The sequence below is a fragment of the Ctenopharyngodon idella genome, chromosome 2 (genome assembly GCF_019924925.1).
Source record: "Ctenopharyngodon idella isolate HZGC_01 chromosome 2, HZGC01, whole genome shotgun sequence".
NCBI classification, from domain to species: domain Eukaryota; kingdom Metazoa; phylum Chordata; class Actinopteri; order Cypriniformes; family Xenocyprididae; genus Ctenopharyngodon; species Ctenopharyngodon idella.
In genome coordinates this window covers 17,933,354-17,961,043 of record NC_067221.1, presented here as the reverse complement: position 1 = coordinate 17,961,043, position 27,690 = coordinate 17,933,354, and the positions used below count along the sequence as shown (strand labels likewise).

General features: G+C 38.3%; 1 protein-coding gene across 1 annotated transcript in view; it reads right to left on the bottom strand.

Moving 5' to 3' along the window:
- Positions 1 to 21,722, bottom strand: part of pbx1a (pre-B-cell leukemia homeobox 1a) — a 73,846-nt gene extending 52,124 nt beyond the window's left edge. Inside the window, 2 exon segments of the mRNA XM_051871113.1 lie at positions 19,907 to 19,980; positions 21,200 to 21,722. Of these exon segments, the coding sequence (XP_051727073.1) occupies positions 19,907 to 19,980; positions 21,200 to 21,387 (262 nt within the window). The 5' untranslated portion in view covers positions 21,388 to 21,722.
- Between the last annotated feature and the right edge of the window lie 5,968 nt (positions 21,723 to 27,690).

Genomic DNA, 27,690 nt, shown 5'->3' with positions numbered 1-27,690 from the left:
ACACAGTATTATTGATTATGTAAGCAATAAGGTACGAGAGGCTGTGCTGTATCGTACCTAACAACGTCCTTCAGCCGTGACTTATTCACGATAAAGCACTAGCCTCGAGTACCTTATTGCTTTTATAAAACGGTTACCACACAATAGAAATATTAAAGCCTAAAATATGAATCAGTGCAACTTTCATGAAGTAAACTTATACTAAAAGCCTTCCTTCCGCCGGAAAAAATAGTCCCTGACCGTGAACAGCAACAGAAGTTACATTGTTAAGCCATTAGATGGCGGCAAAGACAGTCTTTATGAGTGTGTCAGTCAGTAACAAAGACTTTCACATTGAAAAGACTGAACTGTTGTGAACACGGAACAAGACGCAACTGGCAAATGCTTTGAATAGCGCTGTCAGTCACGGGAAAACCCCTTAACTGTTAAAAGGACAAGATATCGCAGCGGACATTTAAACAGATTTTTTATTATGACCATAGGACTGACTTGAAGGAAAATGCTAAATCTGAATGTAGGTAATAAACTCGCTCACTCGATCTCGATCTCACATACTCTTCTACACAGTACAGAACACTTCAATGAACATTATCAATTGAGAACATACAGTTTACGTTGTTAAGAGTGGTTGCTGAGGGCGTTGTGTAGTGACACACAGAACCGTTGGGTGAAGCGGTCATAGCCGTGTTTTATCATGAATAAAACACAGCTATTGACATCAGAATCAAGGACAGGAACTAACCATTTTATATATATATATATATATATATATATATATATACACATATATGTACACCCATTTGTGTCACGTATGCACCACACTAGCACAATCTCCAGCCCATGTTACAGTCACGAATGGGAACAATGAGTGTGTAGGGATTTTCAGCTGGCCTCTGGTAATAACAGACCTCATTATGTCCTCATTATGCCGCCAAGCCAACGTTATGATGATGTTTCAGAAATGTTATGAACCACTCCGCCACTCCTATAAAACTCCCTCAGTAGGCCGCTGCTTCGGGTTACGCTCCCATCTGGCTACGGGAGCAGACATCATGTCCGATGCCTGTCACATGTGCGTCGAAGCCATGTAGCGGAGCGTCACCTGGCCCGTGCAAATTCCTCCCCGTGCCATGGAAACGGGGTGATGCTTTTGCCAGTGGGAGGGGTTACGCTATGCAAATGAGGGTGCTGGAGTTGTATCAAGGAGGCCCGGAGGCTGTGATCATTTTCTCCCACCATGCCAGCTCGGCTCCCCGATCGCTCATACAGCACCACAGCCTAATGGCAGCCCATTAACATAATTGCCAACACAACTAGTGTTCCGTGTCTGAGAGTCATTCCCTATCCTTCAGGAGAAAAATACGGAGCAAGAGAGAGAGACAGTGAGAGGGAGAGTACAGAAAGGGGGAATAAATGGATGGAGGGATGGAAGGTGAGTCATACTGCAAACCAGTTAAACCATTATCATATTATAATTGTCTAATGTCTCATTCAGAGGGTTGAGAGTTCGTTTTGAAACCTTACAGAAGATGCGTCTATATGAGATGCATACAAAGATATGGAAAGGAAAGAAAAGGATTTAAGAAATGATGAGACAGATAAGAAGTGGAAAAAAGAAAGCAAGAAAAGAGAGATGAGGACCTTTAAAGAGCAGCAGAGAGAGAAAGGAAGCTGACTGGAGGTAGGAGGCCGGTATTTAGTCGGGCGAATGTGCCAGACGCGTGCTGGAGCACAAACCAACCTGCCAGGCAAAATGAAATTCCCATTATTTTTAATTAATCCCTAATTAAAATATATTACTCCACAGATTCCGCAAATCTCTCTTAATATGCAAATGCAGCCCACTGAAAGATATTTACATATCATTAATTAAAGTAGTGCATTCTTTCAGTCTAACGAGCTGTGGTCCAAGTCTGCCAAAGAAAACCCCAACCTACACAGCACAGAAAAAGAAGAGAGAGAGAGACAGAAAGGGAGAGAGAGTGAGCAACAGTGTGCTGGACGCCAACTGAAACAGGAAACTGGCAATATGGCTGCCACCTCACTAGCAAAATATAGCAACATATTAGGACTGGGTATTATTAGGGGTGTGCACAAATAGTCAAATATTTGAATATTCGATCTGTAATTATTATTCAAAAAATAAAAATACTATTCGAATTTTACTACATGTCGCTTTGCTGGCCGTAAATGCAGTGAATCTCTGATAAATCTCAAGCACGCAAACTAAAACTCACAGTTACAACTAAATGCACTGGGTGGCGCTGTGGAGCGTGTTAACAAGTTGATTCTATTAGATCACAGAATGTCATCATCTGCCTCTCGAAGTTTGGACTTATATGATCTTACTAAATGATCTTACAAAATGGAATTACTTTTGATCGAATGAAACAATGAAACCGAGGTAACATAATATCACCACTACAATGAGAAACCACATGATGAATGAGGAAAGACAGCTGTCCATCACTGCATTCACGACTGCATGTAAGCGCAGCTGTAGCCCGAGTAAGCTGAGATGATATCTTATCTGATAGAAAAATGATTGAGACATATGCTTCCTTTAAGTTTCGTCAAGGGAGACTGTTTTAAGAACAGAAAACACAAAGCGCTGTAAGAAATTTAGCATACAGTTATCTTTGTGTTACTGCGACTGTGTCGATAGAGCGCATTTTCTCTTCAGCCGCGGCCTTATTGTTATCAGACTGAGGAGCCAACTTTCACCCAAGCATGTAGATATTATTGTTTTTCTCAACGTGAACATGTGAAACAATACAAACACAACGATATGCCGATCTTCTGTGGAAGTCTCAGGACAAAATAAAATGTTTGTCTAATCACTGCATTTGGTCCGAATGCAATGATAGGATGTCCTACCTGCCTGTCAGCCTATGTATTTGCATACCTCCACACACCCTGCTAACGCAGACATCAGACGTCATGCCACATGATACCACGTAGATGCCACATTCGACCGATACAGACCCCTCAGCGCATCTGTCATCTTGGAACAGTCAACATTTCAGACGCTGTCTTCACTCAGTGTAAAAATCTATGAGTTTTCCAAGATGCTGCAACATTGCACAGCCTCTGGTTGTAAAAACTGCAACTTTTTTTTTTACTTTTTGCATTTGCTAAAGCATTCGTCTCGTCTTTCATCAGCTTAAGTCTACTGCAGATATTGATATTCATACATGGATATAATTACGGTTGCAGACCCACAATCAAATTGCTCTTGAGTGTTCATGGACCGGCTTTGACCGTTTGACCCATAGAAACAGCCGCTAATAAGGCAACCATATTTTTTTTCCCATACCATGGAAGTCAATGGGGCTCATCAACTGTTTGGTTACCCATATTCTTCAAAATATCTTCTTTTGTGTTCAATAGAAGAAAAAAAAACAACAACTTGAGGGTAAATGAATGATAACAGAATTTTCATTTTTGGGTGAACTATCCCTTTAACAGTGACATAAAGCCTTAATGATCAGGATCAGTATCGGCTACAAAAAATTCTGACCAGAGCATCACTTACTAATGATGACACAGTCTTTGGGAAATGTAGTGAGCACATGAAGAGTACATTAAAATTGTCACAATATTCACAACAACGCTGCTTAATTTTAATAAGTGTGAATATAAAATGAATATTCATTATATATCACCCATCCCCACTGTACATACACCATAGTTTCAGGTAAAATCCATATAGAATATTAAATGATGTCTGAATCTATATGGTTCTGCTATGAAAATTGTTTTCAAAAACCTGTAGATGACATTTCCCATTTAAAAAAAAATATATATATGTCATGCTCACGGTGATTCCTTAGTTTATATTGCACACATGTGCAGCTAAATTCAACGTACATTCACACAATGTAACTTACATTTGAGAGGGAGCACAATAAATGGAGGTGACTGGGCAGAATTCATTAAGTTGATAACCGCGGGCTCCATTACACAACTCCACAGCACTGTAATGACTTCTGAGGATTGGGGGAATGAGAAACATGGCAAAAAGAGTAACATGTAGAAAAAGATTTGACTGAAAAAGAGAAAATGACGAAGAGAGAGAGAGAGGAATGCTTGGTGGGTTTCACTTTTGAACCAAAAGTCATGAAAGCTATATATTGATAACATACAGCTTCCTGGTTACTGAGCTTAGCAGCACAAGACAGAATGTTGATTGACCCTCAGATACATAAAATAAGCGATAATAAGTACTTCAGTTCACTAGCATGACCTCTGCTCACCAAGCAGTCATCTGATACCAACTAATTAAGAGGTTAATTGCTAAAACAGACATAACATGAAGAGGAAGCGCTAGCATTATGCATAGGAAAAACGATCATGACACCTACAAGACTGATTTATAGAGCACTGTCTGTGCTGTCCATGACATATTATGATGCTCATGAACGTACTGTTCAGCATGTCAAATCATATATCCTTCCTGTCTCAAAGGTCTATTATGATCTTAACTTATTTCATATTCATTTATTATTTAAACAGTGATTAAATGCTTACGTTAAAACTCAAGTCGCAATTAACAGTAGGGAAGCTCTGGTTTTTTTTTTAAGCCTCAAAGTCAGTGTCAATTAAAATATTATGGCAAAAGCAAATTGGTAGTGATCATAATAACCTGCCGTACACTGTAGTCTGCAAAACCGCAATCATTTAAAAAATATTTTTAAATTTACAGAACAAAACCGACAGCTGTGGTTGCCAGAAATTCACTGTGAAAAATATACTAACAATGTTTCAGGTATTACAAGATGGCATATTGGTGCCTTATAACCGTATATTTCATTAAGTGATATAATGATAATATACTAATCTACTTGAATCACCATAATAATACAGATAATAACCGTAATAATACAGGTTTAAAGTTCATCATAAGTGGCCTGTCCATAAAACATGGTCAACATATAATATATTACACAAACTACCCTATAATGTACATTACTGATGACAAATCGAGAAACAAAATTATTTATATAAATTCTGGGAATGTCCTTTTACTGTTTTTCACTGTAAATTATATGGTAATTCATATGGCAAATAAATTTAATAATCATTAATTATATATATATATATATATATATATAAATATAAATGCAATGTTAAACCATTTACAGTTGTTCACTATATATGGTAGGTGATAGTTAACAGTTTTGTTCTGTAAAAATTACAAAAACATTTACAGTGATTAATGAAGAACAATGATAAAACATAATACAAAAAATATAGCTGGTTTATGAAAAGACATAACCAAAGACATTTCGCATCAGTCACTGTGTAAAGGGAATGATAAAATACACATATAAAGCACCAATTACACACCAAATGTTCATCATTTTGTTGTATTAGCACTAAAATACTTCCTTCCCAGCAAGTCTGTTTTATTCTGAAAAATCACTTCAACATACATCACGTAACAATTAAAACTTTCGAATTTAGTATTATCTTTCCTGAAGAACTTAAAGACAGAATACAAGCCTACTACAGTAAACAGCATTCAACTTCACAAAAAATGAAAGGATGGAAGACGTTCATTATAGAGATGCATCTATCAATGTATTGGTAGGGAAAGGCTGGCATTCAAAGTCTTCAACTGATCCCTCACCAATCTATCGTGTGGACCTGGCTAATGATAATAATGATTCTTAATGGCAGGCCATTCATTTCATAAATCCTGTCGGGCTTGATTGCTGAAGAAGCTTTAAAAACCATCCTTCATTAATGTTAATGGGCTTTTTTAGTGGAGGCCAGTTGTGGTTAGGTCTACATGGCAGGTTTCCCAGGCTTGTTACATTGATTCCCTCCACACTGAACCCTGATTGGCACAAAGATCCATCAGTCATGACTAAGATCTGCCCCATTGGTTTATTTTAACCCTCCTTGGGCGATACAGCGATACAGGACAGTTGACAGCTTGTGAAGCGGAGATGCTAACAGCTCTTAAGATTCATCGTTTTGAATGCTTGCTTATTGAAATCACACAATGGATCGTAATAGCTGCTATAAACTAAAAGCTCCTATAAAAAGAAATGTTGGTGACATCCCAGAGGAAGCCAAAATTACAAAGAGTAGAAATCTACACCCACTTTCTGACTGCACGGCAATTACAAAGGAACAAGGCAGATGCATTTTTAGGATCAAATTCAAGAGCCACTAAAGTGAAATGTCATCCTACAGGCCTCAGGATCATCATGAGAATCATAAGAAATGATTGAGAAGCTACACTCAATAAGCATAATATAAAAGTGCCCTATAAAAATCCGCAGGCAGGAACGGATACGAGCAAAATAGAAAAAAGTAAAAAACAAGCACAGAAATAACAAACCCTCAACCAAAAAGATCTCAACGTTTACTTCTAGTAAAACTGTTCGCTTGGTGCAGATTGTTATCTAATTTGTTTTTCATTACTCCCTTTAGCAAACTGCAAGTAAACAAAGAAGCAAGAGGTGTCAGATTAATGTCAAATCTGCAATAAAAACACATTGTTTTCACACTTTATTTTCTGCATTAGTGTCTTTCTAGTGGTCTTGTGACCGTGGTATTCTGGGACATTAAGCATTATAATTATAACATCTCCTCACTCCCTAATTAACTTAAACATCCATATTTCACAAACAACTAATAATACTCACATTCGTTACAACCCACTAACATAAATAAATGACTTTATTTGGCATGGGAATAACAGTATTTGTTGGAAATGCTCTTGTTATTGTTATCAGAACATTTTTATACACACCGGACACAGATAAAAATGCGTCTCCTCTCATAATTTACACTGACTCATTTGAATAGAAAAAACAATGTGGCAGGCACAAAAATAAAAGACGTTATTAATATTTTATAAGTCGCCATGCTTTAAGCATTCTGCTGAGAGTAATGGGGGGCTAGTGTGTGTGTGTGTGGTTGGGTGGAGGGGGGATATCTGTGAAGACACACTAAATTTGGACAGTAAGGAGTATCACCCTGTCAGCGCGGTACACCGCACATTTGAAACGGCCCATTTAACGGCAGCACGCGCCTATCCGCTGTGCTCATTTGCATACTTCAGTGAGGCCCTGATGGATGAAGATGGATGAGAGAAAATCAACCTCGCTGAAACAACTGTTATATCAAGGTTAAACTATCCAAAAAGCTCTTAACCTGTGCAGCTTTATCTCCCTGCCGCCTCCACCGATATCAATTCATCAATAGCGCCTTATCGGGGAGGATTTCCGAAAGACGCGCACTATGAGGTGTGGTAATAGGAAATCAAATGAAAGCAAAGTGTATGCAGATATAAGGAGGCACCTGCTTACGATGCTGTCAGGGGATATTACCTAGAAAACATTGGACGGCAGCAAGAGGAGACGCCAGACAGCTGGTTTAACTCTGGGTCTGATGCTGAAAATTCACTTTTTTTTATTTTTGGCCAGAGACGAGAGCAAGTAAAAGCCTGCTACTTCTTTATCAAGTCAATACTTTAAAAATAAAAACACTACACCAAAACAAATCCAGTCAACAGTATAGATAGTACAGAATATCAACTTAATTGCACATTTAGTTTTAATAATATCCTATTTTTTATGCAAAATCCTCTGAAACAGGGCTGCACCAAATAAATCAATCAAAATAAAACCAAACTCACAATATTGCCTGTTATTGAACAGCAAAAAATTTAATAATATAATATAATATAATATAATATAATATAATATAATATAATAACTAACGATTGTGATACTTCAAGACATACTGTATGGTAAAAGGTTAAAAAAATAACTGTTGATTAAAATGCTCAATTTGGTATTACTTTGAGGGTGGATTTGGCCATTATGCAGTTTTTGTAAAGAAGAAACTGAAACAATTGCACACTTATTTTACAGTTGTAATTATAACAAATTATTTTGGTCCGAAGTTTCTTTGTTTCTTTTTGAGTTATTTTACAAGTTTGTCACTATAACTGATGTAATGGTCTTGTTTATGGATTGTGATACTGGTTTATTGGAAATGGATAATATAATTGAACTTCTTATTCTATTAGGGAAATATCATATACATAAAGCAAAATGTATATCGACTGTACCAAATGGTAGACTATTTTCCACTGATTTGAAGATTTTTTATGACTCTCTAAAATCGAAAAGCTGTAAAAACATCTAAGCTGTTGAAAAGGATACTTGATGTATTAGAAACATGATTGATTTGTGATATAAGATGCAGAATTTTGATTTTATTGTTTTATAGATTCAAATGTCTTTGTATTCCCCTATTGTTATCTCAATTTAAAAAAAAAAAAAAAAAAGATGACTGGGTAGATAAAATGTTAAAAAAAAAAATAAATAAATAAATAAATACTTTGAGGGTGGAAATGAATATACTTGGACTTGGTGCTGGTAACCCAATGCACAGGACAATGTTGATACCAGAATAAAAATATTCATGATTCTAAAGCTGAAAATACAGAAAAATACGAATATTCTTGCACTCTGTCATTGACTAGAAATATTTAAAATAATGTAGGCCACTTTTTACTGTAACACAAGACATTTGGCATTATCGGGACCCACAAATATTCCCCCACTGCATTATTATACATTATATTCAACATTATTTATATAGTAGAACTGACACTAAAACTCTATAAACTTGTATTTTTTCCTCACACACTAATTTTTATTTTGGGTGAACTATACACAATACATATTGTCACTATCCACGATACATATTGTTGCATTTTTGTATTGCGATATATTGTTACACCCCTAAATATAATAATAATATAATATAATACTGTTTTGGTCTGGGATGTTATGTTTATATTATCACAATATGATTTTTTTTGTCCAAATCGCACTTTGAATTCGAATTGCATGCCGGGAAAAGACAATAATGTCAGAGTGATTCCTGTTTAAAGCAGATATAAATAAAGAAAGGACATCTAACATCTTTCATAGTGGCGCACAGAATCTTATCCTCTAAAAAAACCCCAGTCAGTAGGGTAGAGTACACAATGTCACCAGCTGGCCTGACGACACAAGCCTCCGATGAGAGTTCTCCAGTCGATAAGGATTCGATGGCGGAGGTTTGGCTTCAGGTCGAGGTAAACTCTACTGCACATGCCTTGACATCTCACTGTTCCTTTTTCTGGCAGGAGGCTTGAAATGCAATATATCACTAGAACAGCCTTCTTCCTCCCCTGCTCCCAAATGCACACACACACACACACGCACGCACGCACACACCTGCCACCCATGTTTCCGTCTGTGCTCTCAGCAACGGAAGACCTAGACAAGAGCTGCTAAAAGCAGTTATGTAGGACAGCGGAGCACAATGCTGATTATGCAAAAGGCAAAAAAGGAAAATGACAGTCATTAATAGGATTCCAGGAGTTAACTGTCCATAACTAACACTGCCAAAGGCGAGCTGGCAAACAGAGGCAATCAGGAGTGTGTGTGTGTGTGTGTGTGTGTGTGTGTATATTCAGGGACAGTGAGCATACACTGTACAAACAGTTCTCAGTTTAGAAACGAACTATAATAGCAAACATGCAATTAGCCGAAAGATGCAAGACCTGCGTCCTCAAGGTCAGACGCTATTGAATATTTTGTGTTTAGCGTACAGGAAATAATTACCACCCACATAATTATAGAAGGTGACTGTGTTGCAATTCGCAAATGTACCGTATTGCCTTCGAATCATTTCATTCTTCATCTAGCGTACTTGCGAGGGGAAGCCCACTGAGCTATTGCAAGACCTTGAATTCCTTGCCACATGAGGGGCTCTTTGTTTCCCCTCGATTAAGCTTGCCTGAGTGTTCAGGGCAGAGTGTGTCACGGTTCCTCAGTGTGTGTGTGGTGTTGCCAGGCGGCCATGGTGAGCGTTGACCCCTGCTAAAGCTCCTGCTCCTCACCCCGCTGTGCTAAAAGCTACCTACGCGATCACTGGCCACCATGTTGGGAAGTGATCCAAATCCACCTCCTCGTACTCCCCCTGCACGCTCTGCTCCTCCACTGCCGGGCCTGCATTCGGTCACATCTGCTGTGCCGTCAGCTTATTTCGGTTGGTTCACTCAAAAATGAAAATTCTGACATAATTTACATTTACTTGTGTTGTTTCAATCAGCACTGTCATTCATCTTCGGAACACAAATGAAGATATTTTTAATAAAATCTGAGGCAGTTTTGTACTCTCTATTGACAGCTACGCAACTACAACTTTGACGCTTCATAAAGTTCGTAAAGAGATCGTAAAATGAATCCATATGTATTTTGCGGTTTAGTCCAAAATTCCTGAAGGGACACAATTGCTTTATATGGTGAACAGATTAAATTTAGGCTTTTATTCACATATAAACACTGATCAGCAAACATAAACAGAAGCTCAACCATTGCTTGATGCGCGAGACAAACCTGATTGGTTCTTGCGGAAGCTCAAACGTGCTGTGTGACACACGAAAATGAACCTCATTGGTTCTTGTGGAAGCTCAAACATGCTGTGTGACATACGAAAATGAACCTCATTGGTTCTTGTGGAAGCTCAAACATGCTGTGTGACACACGAAAATGAACCTCATTGGTTCTCACACGTCAAACAAACATGCTTGAGCTTCCATTTACTACAACTGATCTGTGAGTTGATGAATGTTTATGTGAATAGAGGCCTAAATTAAATCTTTTCAGCGTATAAAGTGATTGTGTCTATTCAGAAAATTTGGACTTGACAACTCAATTCCCATGGAGTAGTTTTACGATCTATGAACTTTTTGAAGTGTCAAAGTGGTAGGCTTAGTTGCGTAGCTGTCAATGGATGGACAGAAATCTCTCGGATTTTATTAAAAATATCTTCATTTGTGTTCCGAAGATGAGTGAAAGTCTTGCGGGTTTGAGTAATTAATGACAGAATTTTCACTGTGTATTTTACGATGTTAAAATACTTTCTTTTATCACAACTTACTGTGCAGACAACAGTAAGTAAGCCAATAGTCTGTTAATTTCTCCCGAAAATTGTAAACATTGTGACGCTATCAAAATGTTTTGAATTTATTAAGCATCTGGACCAGCCTGACACAGCAACAGTGGCTCAACCAATGGTATGAGTTTGGGGCGGAGCTATCTGTTTGACTCACCAATGACAGACGAGGGAATGTCTGGGAAATCTGTTTGAAACAAATTCTCATTGTTTTCGCAATTTTGTGAGCAGTAGAAATTGCTAATCTTTGGAAGTAATTTATTCAAATTCATGCTAATTTTCAGAATAAAAATGTGTACAAAAATACACAGGAGTATATATTGACACTTTTTTTTTTTTTTTTTGTACTAAAAATCAGAAAATTTTGAGTCTTTTATGATCACCAAGACTGCATTTACTTGATCAGAAATACAGTAAAAACAGTAATACTGTGAAGTATATGAAGAAAAAAAGTATATACTGTATGATTTTTTTTTTCATTATCATGATATACACTTTAACTCAAAGTGATCTTAATTTATTCAAACTCATGTTACATATCAGAATAAAATATACATTAAAAATTCATATTTAAAAAGTACTTATGTAAACACTGTATATGCCAACCAAAATAAATTATGTAAATTTTTACTTATGTTTTCATTATGATAGTATATCTCATGAAAATGTACATAAAAAAAATTGTTGGCAAGTCACAGTTCATTATTCACCTACAGCATTCTATTTAAATCTATGACCAGACCTAAAACTGTGTTTTTATGCTTTAAAGTGTTGCCAATCAGATACGAACACCACTGAGGACGGTGGCTTAATTCATCATTTCTCTCCTTCACTCTCACAGAGAGAAAATATGTACACTCATGTATGTGTTCACGGAGGGGGTTACGCAGGCTCATAGCCAGCCCTTTTGTTTCTCACGGCAGCGCCAGCTTCATTAGCATAAATTAGAATATTTCACGGCAAGAGAGCGACTCATAGCTATGCGTTACCTTCACATAACGACACACGTCCTCCCGCACCCCTCGACTCTATCTCCTCGCCCGCTGTAACATCTAACCCCCTGCTGATTAAAGAGAGTGGAGGGGATCTTTAGCACAGCCACACCATGCCAATAGCATTACATTAATCTACATTAGAAACATTCATTACATGCTAAACCACTCAGGCAACATGCCTCTTCTCCAGCACACTCTGCGTATCATTCCATTAGCTTAAAGTATATGGAATGAATATGAAAATGCACTTCCCTGTTGAGACATTCCCTCAAGCAAAATACTAAGACATGGCTGAGGCAACACTATAATTGTATGGTGAAATCTAACAAAGGTACAAGATTTCAGTGTCATTTTATTACTCTAATACGCACTATATATTAAAATGAAAAGGTACATAAATGTCATTTTAGGGGTGTGAATAGAGTCTACAGAATGTGTTGGGTCACATTTCTGTTTATGTGTGTGTGCAGGTCCTCAATCCCTCCACGTTTCCCTGAACACAGGGATACGACAGCGAATAAATGTTGATCAGTGTTGATTCCGTCCAATGAGCGCGTGTCGACTGACAGTGTTCCTAAGCTGCGGCGAAAGGCGGCCATTAATCTTGGTCTGGTTTAAGTAGCATATATTAATTTGTGTCATTTTTACTAAGTCGAGACAGGAAGGGGCGCTCGCCAGTCCGTGTTTGACTGCTCACAGCAGCAGGAGAGGGGGGGGCTGATGGCTGGGGGGAATATAGGGGGGTCTTTTATGTATCGCGCCGCTACTGCCGCCACTGCCGTCGTCAAAATCAAACAGCAGGACGCGGGAGAAACGGCAATCGCCGGCCTTTGAATTAAACTAAATGAACTCCTGGGGTGTTGGTATGGCAACCGTAGCTGGAAACGGCACCGCCTTTTACACTTAAGGCACGTAAGGAAATTAATGAATTGAAATGTGTTTGTAACGATGAGGATTTTGTGGCAGAGAGAGCCCTAATGCTGTTATATGGATCACGGCCATTGACTGCACTGCTGAGGGGTTGAGTCTGACTCCACAGAGACAATAATAGCATCTGCAGAGCCTTTTACTGTAATTCGCTTTTTTACATTGGGCTACAAACTGCACCACAGACTAATATCAGATAGAAAAAAAGAGCTCCGTCGCATCTGCAAGCAAATTTCCTCTCTAAAGCAATTTTTAATCCAATAAGTGAGTAGATGTTTTCGCTGTAATGGCTCTGAATATGATATCTGTCAGACAACTATGAACAAAGCTCAGTTTGCAGAATGGCTGGCACTGATGCTGCAGATATCCAAACCGGCCAGAGCTGCCATGCTTTTATGAACATTAGATGCATTCGAATCTTTTGAAAGGAAATATTAAATGACCATTAAGATCATTGTGCCTTACACTAAAACAAACAATGACTAACAGTCCATGTTGTTAATCAATTCATGCAAAAAACTGTGTACAGCATACCTGGACTATCAAAAATATCCTATTTTAAATCGCAATCGCAACTTTTAATCGGAAAAAAATGATTTTTTCTCCTAAATTGTGCAGCCCTACGTCAGTCCAAAATCCAGTGCTGATGAATAATGTCATGTGTAGTGATGACTTAAAGGTGCAGTGTGTAAATTTTAGCGGCATCTACCGGTGAGGTTGCGAATTGCAATATAGAGAAGCTACGGTGGCCAACACAGGACAAAGATGTCATCGTCTGAGACAGCAGAGAGTAGCTAGTCATGTAAAAGCGCTCTGTAGAGCAGTTTGTCCATTTAGGGCTACGGAAACATGCCGGCGCAAAATGGCGACTTAAAGGGTTAGTTCACCCAAAAATGAAAATAATGTCATTTATTACTCACCCTCATGCCGTTCCACACCCATAAGACCTTCGTTCATCTTCGGAACACAAATTAAGATATTTTTGTTGAAATCCGATGGCTCAGTGAGGCCTGCATAGCCAGCAATGACATTTCCTCTCTCAAGATCACAGTGGTTCAATATTAATATTATAAAGCGACGAGAATATTTTTGGTGCGCCAAAAAATATGCGGCCGATTTCAAAACACTGCTTCATGAAGCTTTGGAGCGTTATGAATCAGCTTGTCGAATCATGATTTGGATCACGTGTCAAACCGCCAAACTGCTGAAATCACGTGACTTTAGCGCTCCGAACCGCTGATTCGACACGCTGATTCATAACGCTCCGAAGCTTAATGAAGCAGTGTTTTGAAATCGGCCATCACTATATAAGTCGTTATTTTGTTTTTTTGCCGCACCAAAAATATTCTTGTCGCTTTATAATATTAATATTGAACCACTGGGTGAGTAATAAATGACATTATTTTCATTTTTGGGTGAACTAACCCTTTAACATGTAAGGGGACCCGCTGTCTATGTAGATAGAAATAGCTCATTCTAAGGTAATAAAAACATAATGGTTCATTATGTAAGGTCTTTATACACCACTGAAAACATCGTTATGTATATTATGTTGCATTTCTGTCAATAGACCCTCTTTAATGGAGAAAGGAATGGGTTTACATGTAAACAGGTTTTGATCCTGAAGCAATGTGAAATAATATTAACGTGATATCACCAGCTAATACTCTGTACAGAACGCAAGTACGAAAAGCAACTGTTTCAAACAGAACCACTGTAACCTTAAGCCATGTCAATAATTATTCCATAAAATGAGGGTTTAGGTTCCTTTATTGACCATCCGCAGGAGGAAAACACCTCCCACACAAAAAGCACTTCTTCACTATTCACACGGGCAACCTGTTATCAGAGCTAATTAGAGACTCCCACCTCCGTTATACATTTCTGTAATTAGGCTCTTAAAACATGATTAACATGTCTCAATTACGCCAGTCATCATTTGCATAATTTATAAGGAGCTCTAATTGCGAGTGAGTTTAGACTTGAAGCTGGGTAATAACAGAAACACACAGGAAACATTATGCTGCTACTGAGGCATGTCCGTTCCAACGGCCCTAAGTATGATTAGCAATCACGTTCCAAATAAAACAGGAGGAGGAGAGACTCCCCTCATGTAGCTGTAGCAAACATAATATTTCTCCACAATTCACCACGACAGTCGTTAGATATCTTAGATATCTCGCCAGCTCTAAAATTACGTAGTGCGCAAAAGAACAAATGAGTTAAGGAATGAAGCCCAAACTTTATTAAGCACAGTGTTGCAAGCACTACTAACGCATGCTTCAATAAAGGTAAAAGAACACTGTGAATAAATATTACACGAGTAATATATCAAAATACAGCCCTCACAATATGTACTCTGTTTACCTATGTTTTTATCTCATAATGGCAGTATTAATATATGAAAGAAAGACATTTATTTGAAGTTGAAAGTTATTTTGTACAAATTTCGCAGCTGAATCTTGTTAAAGGTAAGTGTGAGATACATTTGAGATTCTATAACTCATTTGACATGAGATAAAAGGAAGGAAATGCTTGTTAACAGTATATCAAAGGTCTACATATTGCTTTTAGCCTCATGCACTTGCAAAATGTATAATTTGAATGAAATGGAAATTCTTTTTTCTTCATTCATGCATACATTTCAATTATAAATAAATAAATAAATAATCAAAATGTCAACTCTCTGGTGACGTATGCCACACTTCTCCTATCATTTTGTCCACTTAAACCAACCCCTTTCTAACAATTGCCCACAAACTCGCGTTCAGATCTGCCACCATCCTATCAACAACCGCTGGATTGAACCAAGATCCTGAACTACAGTTTTTTTTCTTTTTCGATAATCCGATTCACTCAAATGTATGTCTAAATACGGAAAAAAAGATCTCTCGCTACTTCATCGAAACTGCACGATAGATGTACCATAAATGATAATAAAGGTTACCACATCTAACATTGGCCAATGAATTAGGGTCAATGACATGACACTCATTTTGTCCACATCTATTCAAAAATAGTGGTTAGTGACTTGAATACAAATACAGTATACTATGAGGACAAGGTTTTTAATTTCTGAAATAAAATTCTTTTCTTTTTTAGGGCATAAATGGGGTGACAACCCCTTCAAACCCTCATGACTGTGTCGAGGCCAATAAATCTCTTAAAATATCAGATCACTTTTATGACAAGGCATGGTTATTTCAGGTTATAAAATGTCATGAGGTCCAACTGATTCCTCAAAAAAAGCATGGTATTAATTAAAAATTCATTACAATATTTATAAAAAAAAAAAAAAAAAAAAAAACTACTTTAAAACTTTTTGGAAAATAATGATTAAAATATACTATATAGGATACCTTTTTACTTGATGGTTACACCACATGACATTTTTAGAGTTATTAAATTAAAAATTAAATTCTTAAAAGTGGTCTAAAAATTTTTTTTTTAATTTTATGAAACCAACATGAACCCATAAAGTACATTTCTAAGAACTCGGTATGCAATTTTTCTTTTCTTTTCTTTCTAATAGACTCTTATTCGTCGCTGACCCTCTATGGTTCAGGAGTTCACGCTAAGTTTAAGTTTATTTTTCAAAGCTCTGTTCATGATCAGGCAAATGTATGTCCATGTGAAACAGGCCTAATGAAAACCCCAAGGGTAAAACGGAGTTGAAACCCGATACCAACAAACATCCAAGTTAATGTCCACCTTTCCAAACACAACCATCTATATGTGCCAGTCACTGAATTCAAATACACACAGTGGCCTTGCATTTCCAAGAGCACGCGGTACACACAAATACACAGACACTTTAAATAATCTAAAACACTTGCAGCGCTAAAGCAGCCTTGTTTAAAAGCCCCCACCCCACATCACATCCTGTTCCGTGAGCCGCAGTACTTGTTTATACTCGCACGCCGGCCTGTGCCGTGTTAGCTCGGTCAGGCCCTGTGTAAAAATACACGGCGAGGTCAGGAGTTCAGGCCGGCTCTGTCTGCTGCTGGCACACCGTACTGCCCCGCTTGTCAGCTGCTTGCCAGAGGAGGACTCATCACCACGGCATCCTCTCGCACGGCTGTCAACACGCCGACGCCACCATGCAACACGTGGTCCGTGCCGGGCAACTCGCAGCCGTGTCAATCTCTGCAAGATGGCCATAGGTTACGAAGAATTACAGGAGCCGTGTCATTTCCTGCTCTCTCAACACGTCTGCAGATGAAATATATTAGCAGAGAGAAAATGTATTGTTCCTGTCAAAGACACTGTGTCGTGTCTGAAAAGGAATTACGAGTTGCACTTAAAGCAGCAAGCTGAGGTGGCCGAGGTGACGACACAGTTTATTCAAAGTATAAAGTAAATCAAGGTTATTGTGAGCAGAAAAGGTTTATTTAAAAAAAATAAATAAAAAAAACAGAGAGCAACTGTTTCAACGAGACAAGCTCTCGGTCGGCTCCATGACCTCCACAGTCTGTTATGAAAGCTAAGACACCACTGTTCCACAGCACGCTACGCCATTTCAACAAAACAGACCTGCTACGGATTTAATAACCTCGCTTTTCTGGAATCCACCTGGGACTCTACGGCTGCAACAATGTAAAACCATGAACGAGGCTGACTCTTTATTAAAAAAAAAATTAAAAAGGGCCCGACAAAAATGGTGGCTGCTCTCGTTTGGGCGCTCTGCACTCAGCACATTTGCAGTAAATGTCACGGCGGAGGTTTGAGCCATTTTCTCTGTGGCGGCGGTGGATTTTTAGTGGTGTCTGTCTGTGCAGTGTGAAATTACACCCTCACATTAAAAAGAGACAGAAGTGAACCGAGGTACAGCTCACAGCTAATTCCGTAGGAGAGAGTACAGGGTGGGGGGTTAAAGCACAAGGACCTTTCAAATCAACCATCGGGGCTTGAGTTCATTTATTTTCAGTGTTTTCTAATCCATGCTGCTGATAGCATTTTCAACAGTATATATAAAACTGACACCTAAAAACACTTTCTTTCTATTTTTGGAGTGTTTTCTTAAGTCACAACCAGGCTACTATCAATAGCATCCACTTAAAAAGCATCAAAAATCCTTTTTTCTCTCTCAATTCCCCTGCCAAGGCTCAAAAAACTACAAAAATAGTTTGTGTACAAATGTTTGTGGCTGAATATTTGATGGTTTAAATTAAACAAATATATTTATATTTATAAAAAAATAACACTTCCTGTTCCATTTGACAAGTTTCCTTCCTTTCAATTTCTTCAACAACTGGAAAGCCCAAACTTTTTTTAGGGTTTCAAAATGAAACAAACAAAAAGCAGGAATCAGCTAATGTTAATATTCTGAAACGCACGCTGATCAAATGCAAGTAGCAAGTAGATGCTCCTAATGAAGTCCTGAGAGAGAAAAGCAACCGCGGCACAAGCTGAAATGAGCCCCCCTTGACGAAAACAACACCAGGACTGCGTTCAAGTACAAACAAAAGCTCAACATGAGGTGTGTTTTCTGGTGGGGGGGGGGGTTGCATCTTACATTGTGCTCTGAGATATTAAGAAGATAATATAAACAAAATAAACAAACAACTAATTCCCACACAGGAGAGTGACATCACGACTATAAAAAAACTACCAAAAAAAAGCACCATCTTCATGATCTTACAATTCTAATAGCTTGTTTGGAGTCTAACCGGGTTTATCACTCTAGTCAAAAGCTCTGCAGGTTCCTGGTTGCCAGGAACTGTGGGAAGAGAAGCAGGAGCAAAGAGTCAGGAAGAGGTCCAAGTCACTTTGTTCTTCATCTTGGAAACGAACTTTGAGTGAACCCCGGGTGACGCCAGGCAGTTCAAAAGAGTCAGGCATAACTCTTTCCCTCCTTGGAAAACCTTGCTAAACAAGACGAGAAAAAAAAAAAAGGGAACATAGTGCCATGAGGCCCCTGTGATCGCTGACACTGTGGCCCTCCGAAGCCCTCTTCGTTCGGTCAGAATTTCACTGAGGAAGGGGGAACCTCTCCACTGCAGTGCCTTTCAGACAGTGTGGCAGAGAGCCAGCTTCAGCTTCCATGTAATGAAATCTTTGTAAATTACACTTTGGGGCTAATTAGTAGGAAGATACAGCGGTTTTTTTGTTTGTTTGTTTGTTTGTTGTTGTTGTTGTTTTTTACATTTGTTGTCTTTTCTCATTGTAGCAATCTGCCTTGAAAACCTTCACTCAGGGACGATCGCATAATCAAAACAGCATGTTCATTTCAACCTAATGAATAGTGCTTCTGGTGGACTTTTTAAACTGCTCTTAAAAGTGCCTTACTCAACCAGCTACATTTTATGCACACAAAAACTTCAAAACGTATCCATTAAAAATGTAGAATCTGCATCTAACCAGACAGCACAGCAAAAAATGGTATGTCACAATAAGTCGAGTTTATAAAACTCAGATGGGCATTATCAAAACCATGAGGCAGAGTATTTTAAAGCTAACAGTCAAAATAGCAATTTAATGAGTAAAATAACATCCTAAAATCATATTTTCTAACCAAAGCCATTGATATTCTCATATACTGTAGGTTATAAACTAAAATAACATGAGAAAAAGCCTCATCAGTAGCGCTCAATGCAGCAATGATACAATACAATGTAAAATGCTGTATTAAGTAATAAACTTCAGCTCAGCTGCACAAATTACAACTCTAGCACACAAAATAATAATAATAACTATCTATTTGAGGAATCTGAATGCTGTATAAATCACAAGATATTTGAATAGCATGAATTTTTCTGTTATTATTGTAATATCAGAACTTTGACATGATGCAGTCTTGACTCTAACTGTGAATTCTCCTCTACATATCTAATAATGCACATTCTCACAAGACACGCAATACATCACTGTATTAAAGAGCTCTGTAGCAAAAAAAAAAAAAAAATCTATATTTCAATATTCAGCTTAATGTGATAACTAGATTTAAACAATGGGTAGCACTTGCAAGTTTTCGCTTTCTGTTCTCTATGTGAGACAGGAAAACCCACCTGTTTTTTCTTTTATTTCACACAGGACATTGAATAGAGCCGGCTTCATTCTGTGACAATTCAGTGCATGTTTCCTAAAAACACAAACAGAAAATAAATACCAAGCCGTCACTATGCATGACCTGTCAAAACTGTCAAAACACAGACATTAGGCTTAAAAGGAATGTCTGCTATGTGTGATGGAAATTGAGTATTTTACAAATGGTATTTGATAGAAGACAGCTGAAAATGGCTCTAAATTGTGCAGCACTTTTGGAAGTGATAAAATGTGTTAAATGAGCAAAAAAAAAAAAAAAAAAACCTGTCAAAATATTTCACATGCATTATAGACAGCAGCATGAAGTGGATTGCAAAGTGGAGTTGCTATCAAATACTTAATTAAGGTGACAGGCTGCTTTCCTTTAAAGTAAGTACAACAACAAAAATGTCATGAATAAACATTAAACCACAAATATAAATTACATATCAGTGTAAGAGTATTTCAATATGCATGGCAATTATTAAAAAGGCTTTAAAGTCAATTTCAAGTTGTTCAAATTTGATTTCAAATGTAAAGTGTTTTTCAAAGTGTTTTAAAAACACCTGTGTTGACAGTTACTAAGGCTATTAGGGTCAAGAGAATGAATTTGTGAACACTTGTCTTATTCAGTCACATAAATTTGTCTTCATCTTGTTACCTTATTGATTTTAATTACTATAAATTGATGTTATAAAAAAAACATGAATATGGAAAGTAGCACATTTAACAACGTTCCTTCAATGTACAAACAAGTAGGCTACAGAAACACTGTAGAAGCCACATTGTCATTGTAGAGTTATGGACTTTCTGACAAATGCGTACGATTAAAAATTTTTAAGAATGCATGATCAGTGACATTTATTTCCTTGCTTAATTCTTAGATACCTGCAGTTCAATAAATAAATAAACTAGAACTGAATCCACCCGCAACATGTAGTAAGTCTATATGGCACTGAATCAATGCGCTTTCTCATTTGTAACCTGCGAGATTCAGAGCAATTGGAAATCGAAACGATGCGTCTGGGAAGAAGAAGACAGCTCAGATTGTGCACAGAGGCGCTCAGAAGTGGCTGCAACATATTAGTAATGCAAAATTAAAAAAAAAATGCGCGTGAATAAAAGTTTGAAAGAAGACGCAAAAAGAAAGTCGTTGCGCTTCGGGTGGCGCGTAAAAATATAAAGTGGCTGACTTGTTAAATACTGTCGACGTGTTTCAGTAGCTACTATGAAGTTAATAATAAAAAGACAGCATGCATACACACTTAGAAATATACCTGGCCTGTGCCTCGTCCAGACTTTGGTCGGTTATGGTCATGATTTGTTGTAATATGTCTCCAATGTCCTGTTTTCTTCCCTCGCCGTCCGCTCCTCCCGTGCCATCCTGCATATGCTGCGCCAGGCCGGGGTGTCCGGCCATGCCCACCCCGTGAGAGGAGTGCATCAACCGGGGCTGATCATCCATCCTCGCCGCTGTTCTCTAGACTCTGGTGACTTTTTCAATTCTTGCCTAGGAGAAGGAAAATTCCTTCAGAAACTCTCGCCGTCACTCCCCCTTTGCTTTCTGGATGTCTGGAGCGCGCTTACAACATGGAGAGAGGGAGAGTGGGGAGAAAAGGCAAAGCTCCCTCTCACAGCTGGTTTGGGTGAAATCTGATCTGGAGAGCTTCTTTAGGATCAAGCCACTCCTGCTCTTGCCACCAAAGCTGAGACAACAGAGCCCAACTTTGTCTAAGGGCTGCTGTAATCCTGTGTAATCTGCGACTCTGCCGCGTAACTCCTTGTTTCCTTTGACAGCTTTACGACTGAAACAGCTTTGAGACGTGCTTTGAAGGCGTTAAACGTGGGGAGAGAAGTGCTTTTGTTTCGCACAGGTCTGCTGGCAACACTGACACATAACGGGAAGCTCCGCCTACCAACACTGGCACACAGCGATGGGGCACCGCCCATCGCCCGTGATTGGGCGAGAGAGCGCTGTTGGCCCCGCCTCGGTTCTTCCACGGTACGTCAATCATATTCCTGAGGAAGGTGGGTCGCCGTAATAAGCTTTAAGATGTGGCGTTAGCGCTTAGACTGGACAGGGTGGTAACACGGTGATGGATAGGGGTTGAACATGAAAATAAATAATGGTGTTTGGCGTAAAGCCTCTGTGTCCGCTCGGGACTTCGATGTTATCTCATTCTGTAAATGAATGTGGTCATTTAAGATCTGTTTTCATTTGATGACACGGTGACATTTATGAACAACATTTATTTTTGCGTTTGAAGGGTCTAAACAGACTTGTTAATGTATTTTACACAAAGTTGTCAAATATAAATCAAACACAGCTGGTGTAAATAGTCACATGACCAGAGGTGTTTGTACAGAATTTATTAATGTATCATACAGATTTTCCTGTCATAAATCATGATTATAATACATGTAAACATGTAGTGTAAGATGGAGGAAGATGTCCACCTTAAGAACAATAACATTTACTTTTAAATTGTAACACAGATGTAACTTCAGCATGTGAAAATGATGATGGTGCATCAGCTAATGTGTTATTAAGCGAAATAAATAGAAACATGTAGTCACAAAATGTATTATTTTTCTGAGGAAATATTACATAAAGTAAAAGCAACACATTTATTATTTGATCATCATTCCCATTTAACCATGCATGCCTAACAGTAAAAAAATAAATAAATAAACAAACAAACCTTGCTGGGAATAAATTGGAATTACATGAGTTAAATTGGTTTGACTGGGATTTTTGTAAAGCATTTGAATACTTAATTAAGGTGACAGGCTGCTTTCCTTTAAAGTAGAACAACAAAAATGTCATGAATAAATATTAAACCACAAATATAAATTACATATCAGTGTAAGAGTATTTCAATATGCATGGTAATTATTAAAAAGGCTTTAAAGTCAATTTCAAGTTGTCCATATATGATTTCAAATGTAAAGTGTTTTTCAAAGTGTTTTAAAAACACCTGTGTTGACAGTTACTAAGGCTAATAGGGTCAAGAGAATGAAGTCATTTGAAGTGACAGTCTGTATTAGGCGATATGGTGTCTCTTAATAAAGAGAAGCGATTTGCAACATGTTTTGCAACAAGATCTCTTATTTTTCTAAATATACATTTTGTCTATGTAAATGACTATAAACACATATATTCAATATCCATATTAAAAAATATATTTCTTTCATGACAACTCTTGGAGTGTTTGGCATGGTAATGGATATGATAATGTTTATATGTTTGGTCTTAGCGGAATAGATCTGTGACGCTGTTGCTGTTATTGCTGCTGCTGTTGGTTATTACTGCTGCAGAGCAAGTAGCCTACCGGGACTTGCTACTGCCAATACATACACGACACACTGCTGTGAGCAATTAATACATGCTGCTGCTGTACAATATAGCATACATGAATTGCCCATAGCAGATCTATTCAGGTGGAGCTGGGGAAGGTGGAGGGTTTCTGAAAGTACGCTGCAACTGCTACAGCAAATGCTGACCAAGTATTTGAAGGTTGCGCAGCAAGCTCATTGGCTACTGATACAGCAGGAACCAAAGCTGTGCACTATAGAGAATGATGTGATTGCGAGCAGATTGAGTTACGGACCTCTCAGCCTGTGCCATCTAGAGTTTAATGACAGAACTTTGTGTGTGTGTGTGTGTGTGTGTGTGTGTGTGTGTGTGTGTGTGTGTGTGTATGTATGTATGTGTATATATTATATATATATATATATATACACACACACATATGCCTGCCTTTACGTGCACATGAACTTTAATGACATCCCATTCTTAATCCGTAGGGTTTAATATGGAGTTGGTCCACCCTTTGCAGCTATAACAGCTTCAACTCTTCTGGGAAGGCTTTCCACAAGGTTTAGGAGTGTGTTTATGGGAATTTTTGACCATTCTTCTAAAAGCGCATTTGTGAGGTCAGGCACTGATGTTGGACGAGAAGGCCTGGCTCGCAGTCTCTGCTCTAATTCATCCCAAAGGTGTTCTATCGGTTTGAGGTCAGGACTCTGTGCAGGCCAGTCAAGCTCCTCCATTCCAAACTCACTCATCCATGTCTTTATGGACCTTGCTTTGCGCGTGCGCAGTCATGTTGGAACAGGAAGGGGCCATCCCCAAACTGTTCCCAAAGTTGGGAGCATGAAATTGTCCAAAATGTCTTGGTATGCTGAAGCATTAAGAATTCCTTTCACTGGAACTAAGGGGCCAAGCCCAACCCCCGAAAAACAACCCCACACCATAATCCCCCCTCCACCAAACTTTACACTTGGCACAATGCAGTCAGGCAAGTACCGTTCTCCTGGTAACCGCCAAACCCAGACTCGTCCATCGGATTGCCAGACAGAGAAGCGTGATTCGTCACTCCAGAGAACACGTCTCCACTGCTCTAGAGTCCAGTGGCAGTGTGCTTTACACCACTGCATCCGACGCTTTGCATTGCACTTGGTAATGTAAGGCTTGGATGCAGCTGCTCGGCCATGGAAACCCATTCCATGAAACTCTCTACGCACTGTTCTTGAGCTAATCTAAAGGCCACACAAAGTTTGGAGGTCTGTAGCTACTGACTCTGCAGAAAGTTGGCGACTTCTGCGCACTGTGCGCCTCAGCATGCGCTGACGCCGCACTGTGATTTTACGTGGCCTACCACTTCGTGGCTGAGTTGCTGTTGTTCCCAATTGCTTCCACTTTGTTATGATACCACTAACAGTTGACCGTGGAATATTTAGTAGTGAGGAAATTTCACAAATGTACTTATTGCAGGTGGCAACCTATCACGGTACCATGCTTGAATTCATTGAGCTCCTGAGAGTGACCCATTCTTTCACAAATGTTTGTAAAAGCAGTCTGCATTCCTAGGTGCTTGATTTTATGTGATTGGAACACCTGAATTCAATGATTTGGATGGGTGTCCAAATATTTATTTTGCTATCCTCACTTACATAAATTAACTATAGTTTCCTGCACCCACTAGTTAAAATATATCAAAAATATCAAAAATGTCTGAATAACTTTTGGTTTGACTATATATTATATTATATATATATATATATATATATATATACACATATATATAAACATATATATTTCTCATTCATTTCCACCTTCATGCTGCTGAAAGACACTATGGCCACTCAATGTGTCTTGGAAAAATGATCAGACAGGCAGTTTGCTCAGCCATGTGGTCTATTTAACGGTATTAAATTCACTGGCTATTGACATGAAGCTCAGAATGTGGCAGAAATGTCACGCTCTGGCTGCAGGTGCTGGGAAAAGGACCAATAAAGAGAGTGTTAAAGAGGCCATTTCTGATGCCTGAGTACCCATCACTGGAGCAAATATTCCAGAAGCACCACTCCAACTATTCATGTGATGTCTCATCCCCGTGCTCAACATATGAGGTGTGTCACCTTCCATTATGTTCCTTATGAGAAACGACACCACTTTAACCTGTCCTACTTAGGAGGTGACTGCTGACATATACTGGTCGTATAGGTAATATCTCAACTTTTTTATTGGAAACAATATCATCAATTTCAGAGTGAAAAAGATATGTGAGGGATAATGTATGAATCCTTCAAAGCATTTGACTATATATTCAGAGCTCATGTATTAAATTCAGCCTTGTTTTGATCGGTTTATTAAACCAAAAAAATGGTTTATTAAACAAAAAACCCTACTAAGAAAGATAAGTCCAAAATTAAAAATAATTAAAAATGGACCCGGGGGTTCTAACGGCTGCTGCATTGATGCACTGACTTTACCAATCACGACTGGCTCTTATTTAGAAGGCGGGATTTATTCCGCCATTTTGCGTGTTGCACATTCTCCCATTCAAAACAATACAAGTGACGCGTCTTGTGTTATTCTATAGTCTTTGTACAAAACCGTATGATTTTCAGAAGGAAAAAAAAGCATAAAAGGTCCACCCCTAAACTTAACCATCAATGGGGCGTAAGCAGATTGTAAGAAAACGTACAAATAACATTGTGCAAATTTCTATGAGATTTCTATGAGAAACTTGATGTTTCTCTGTGAATAATGGCAAAATGTGATCACTCTGGGTAAAAGACATTTTTCACATCGTGGTAGAAGTTAAATCGATCCATCAGATTTCTCATTAGTTGAAGAAGAGGAGGAACTAGTTAATGGTAAAAGGAATAGGCCCTGCTGCTGTGATAGTATCTGAAGACTGCTGGGCTGGAACAGATGTATAGGCTAAGTGACCTTCCTCTGTAAAACCAGAACTCACTGATTGTCTGACCTCTTCACAGCTATAGCCTACAGCCAGAACAGACTCTACACCATCATGTACCGTAGCCACACAGCTCAATGTCAAACATCTTTGAACGAAACAGGAAAGAATATGATGTTTTTGCACCAAGTATTGACTCACAAATACTTGGCTGCTTGTATACTTGTCCAGAAATGTTAGAAACATCGCAAAAATGTAACCGCTGCATAAACAGTATGACCATCTCTTATTAATGAAGAAAAATGCAACATCAGGCATGAATACCGCCTTTTGATATAGTTTGCCATATTTGAACATTTTCCGGTCATTCTAGCAGTGTCAGAAATTGCCCGCACATTAAAAAACTGATGCCCAGTCTGAATTTACAATGAGCTTCACGCAGCAAATAACACACTTACAGATATTTGACATTCTCTTGTAGACGCTTGAACTCTTGTGGTTTGAATTTAGAGTAGTTCGGTTTTCCCTACCGATCAGCACTTCTGTATTCCCAGCGGTGAGAGGAGCACATTGTGCTGCTGCTGCTGCTGCTGAACACTTTTCTAGCTCACTCGTTTCATTCATATTTATGCCAGCTCATCTAAATTGTCCTCTCTAATAACGTGTGATCTGCATACTCTCACTTATATCAAGCACATTCATCTTTTTCAAAGCTTTGGAAACATTTAAATAGTGAAATTGAATGGTTGTGCAGTGTGAGGCTGAATAGTTAGGTCAATCAAAAATAAGAGCGTCCACGATAAACAAAAGGAAAATTCTTTTAAAAATCCAATGTAAACCACATGTGCCAAGTTCTTAGAAATGTAGGCCTATTCTTTGTATTCATGTTGGTTTCATTTGGTTTTGAAAAACTGATGACTCTAAAAATGTCATGTTTTGTAACCATTACCCCTCTGGTGTTGTTCAGTCATTTTAGACAGAAAAAAAATGTTTTCAATTTTTAAAAATCACTACTTCATCAGAATGGTATGAAACTCTGTGACTGTTGTGGCAGTCACCATGTGACCACAAAAAAAGATTGTGGACTTGATTTTAAAAAGCTAAATGGTCATAAAAACAGTCACACTTGTGTTGTTCGCAGTCAGAAATGACTGCCATAGGAAATGAATGGGAAATACAGAGAATCTGAAAAAAAAGAGAGCAATTTTTGGGGGGTACAATCTACAAATCAGCCATAATGCATAAAAACAGCACACAGCAGTGAAGGGGTGACACTCTAAATTTAAAATATCAATAGTGCAAAATAGACACACTAAACATATGAACTGGTATGACTAACACATGGCAAGTTTTTGCAAATAAAATCAATAATTTAGCCACTATGCAGTTAAAAAAAAAAAAAAACGAACAAGAAGGAGGGGGTTACACTCAAACCCAGAAGACCGAGAAGCTCTGATAAAGAATTCCTTTTCAATTTGTTACATTTCCATTGAATTTTGATGTTATATACAGTAACAAAATGTATTTCTCTGTGTTCAGGTTTGACTGTAGTAAAATGA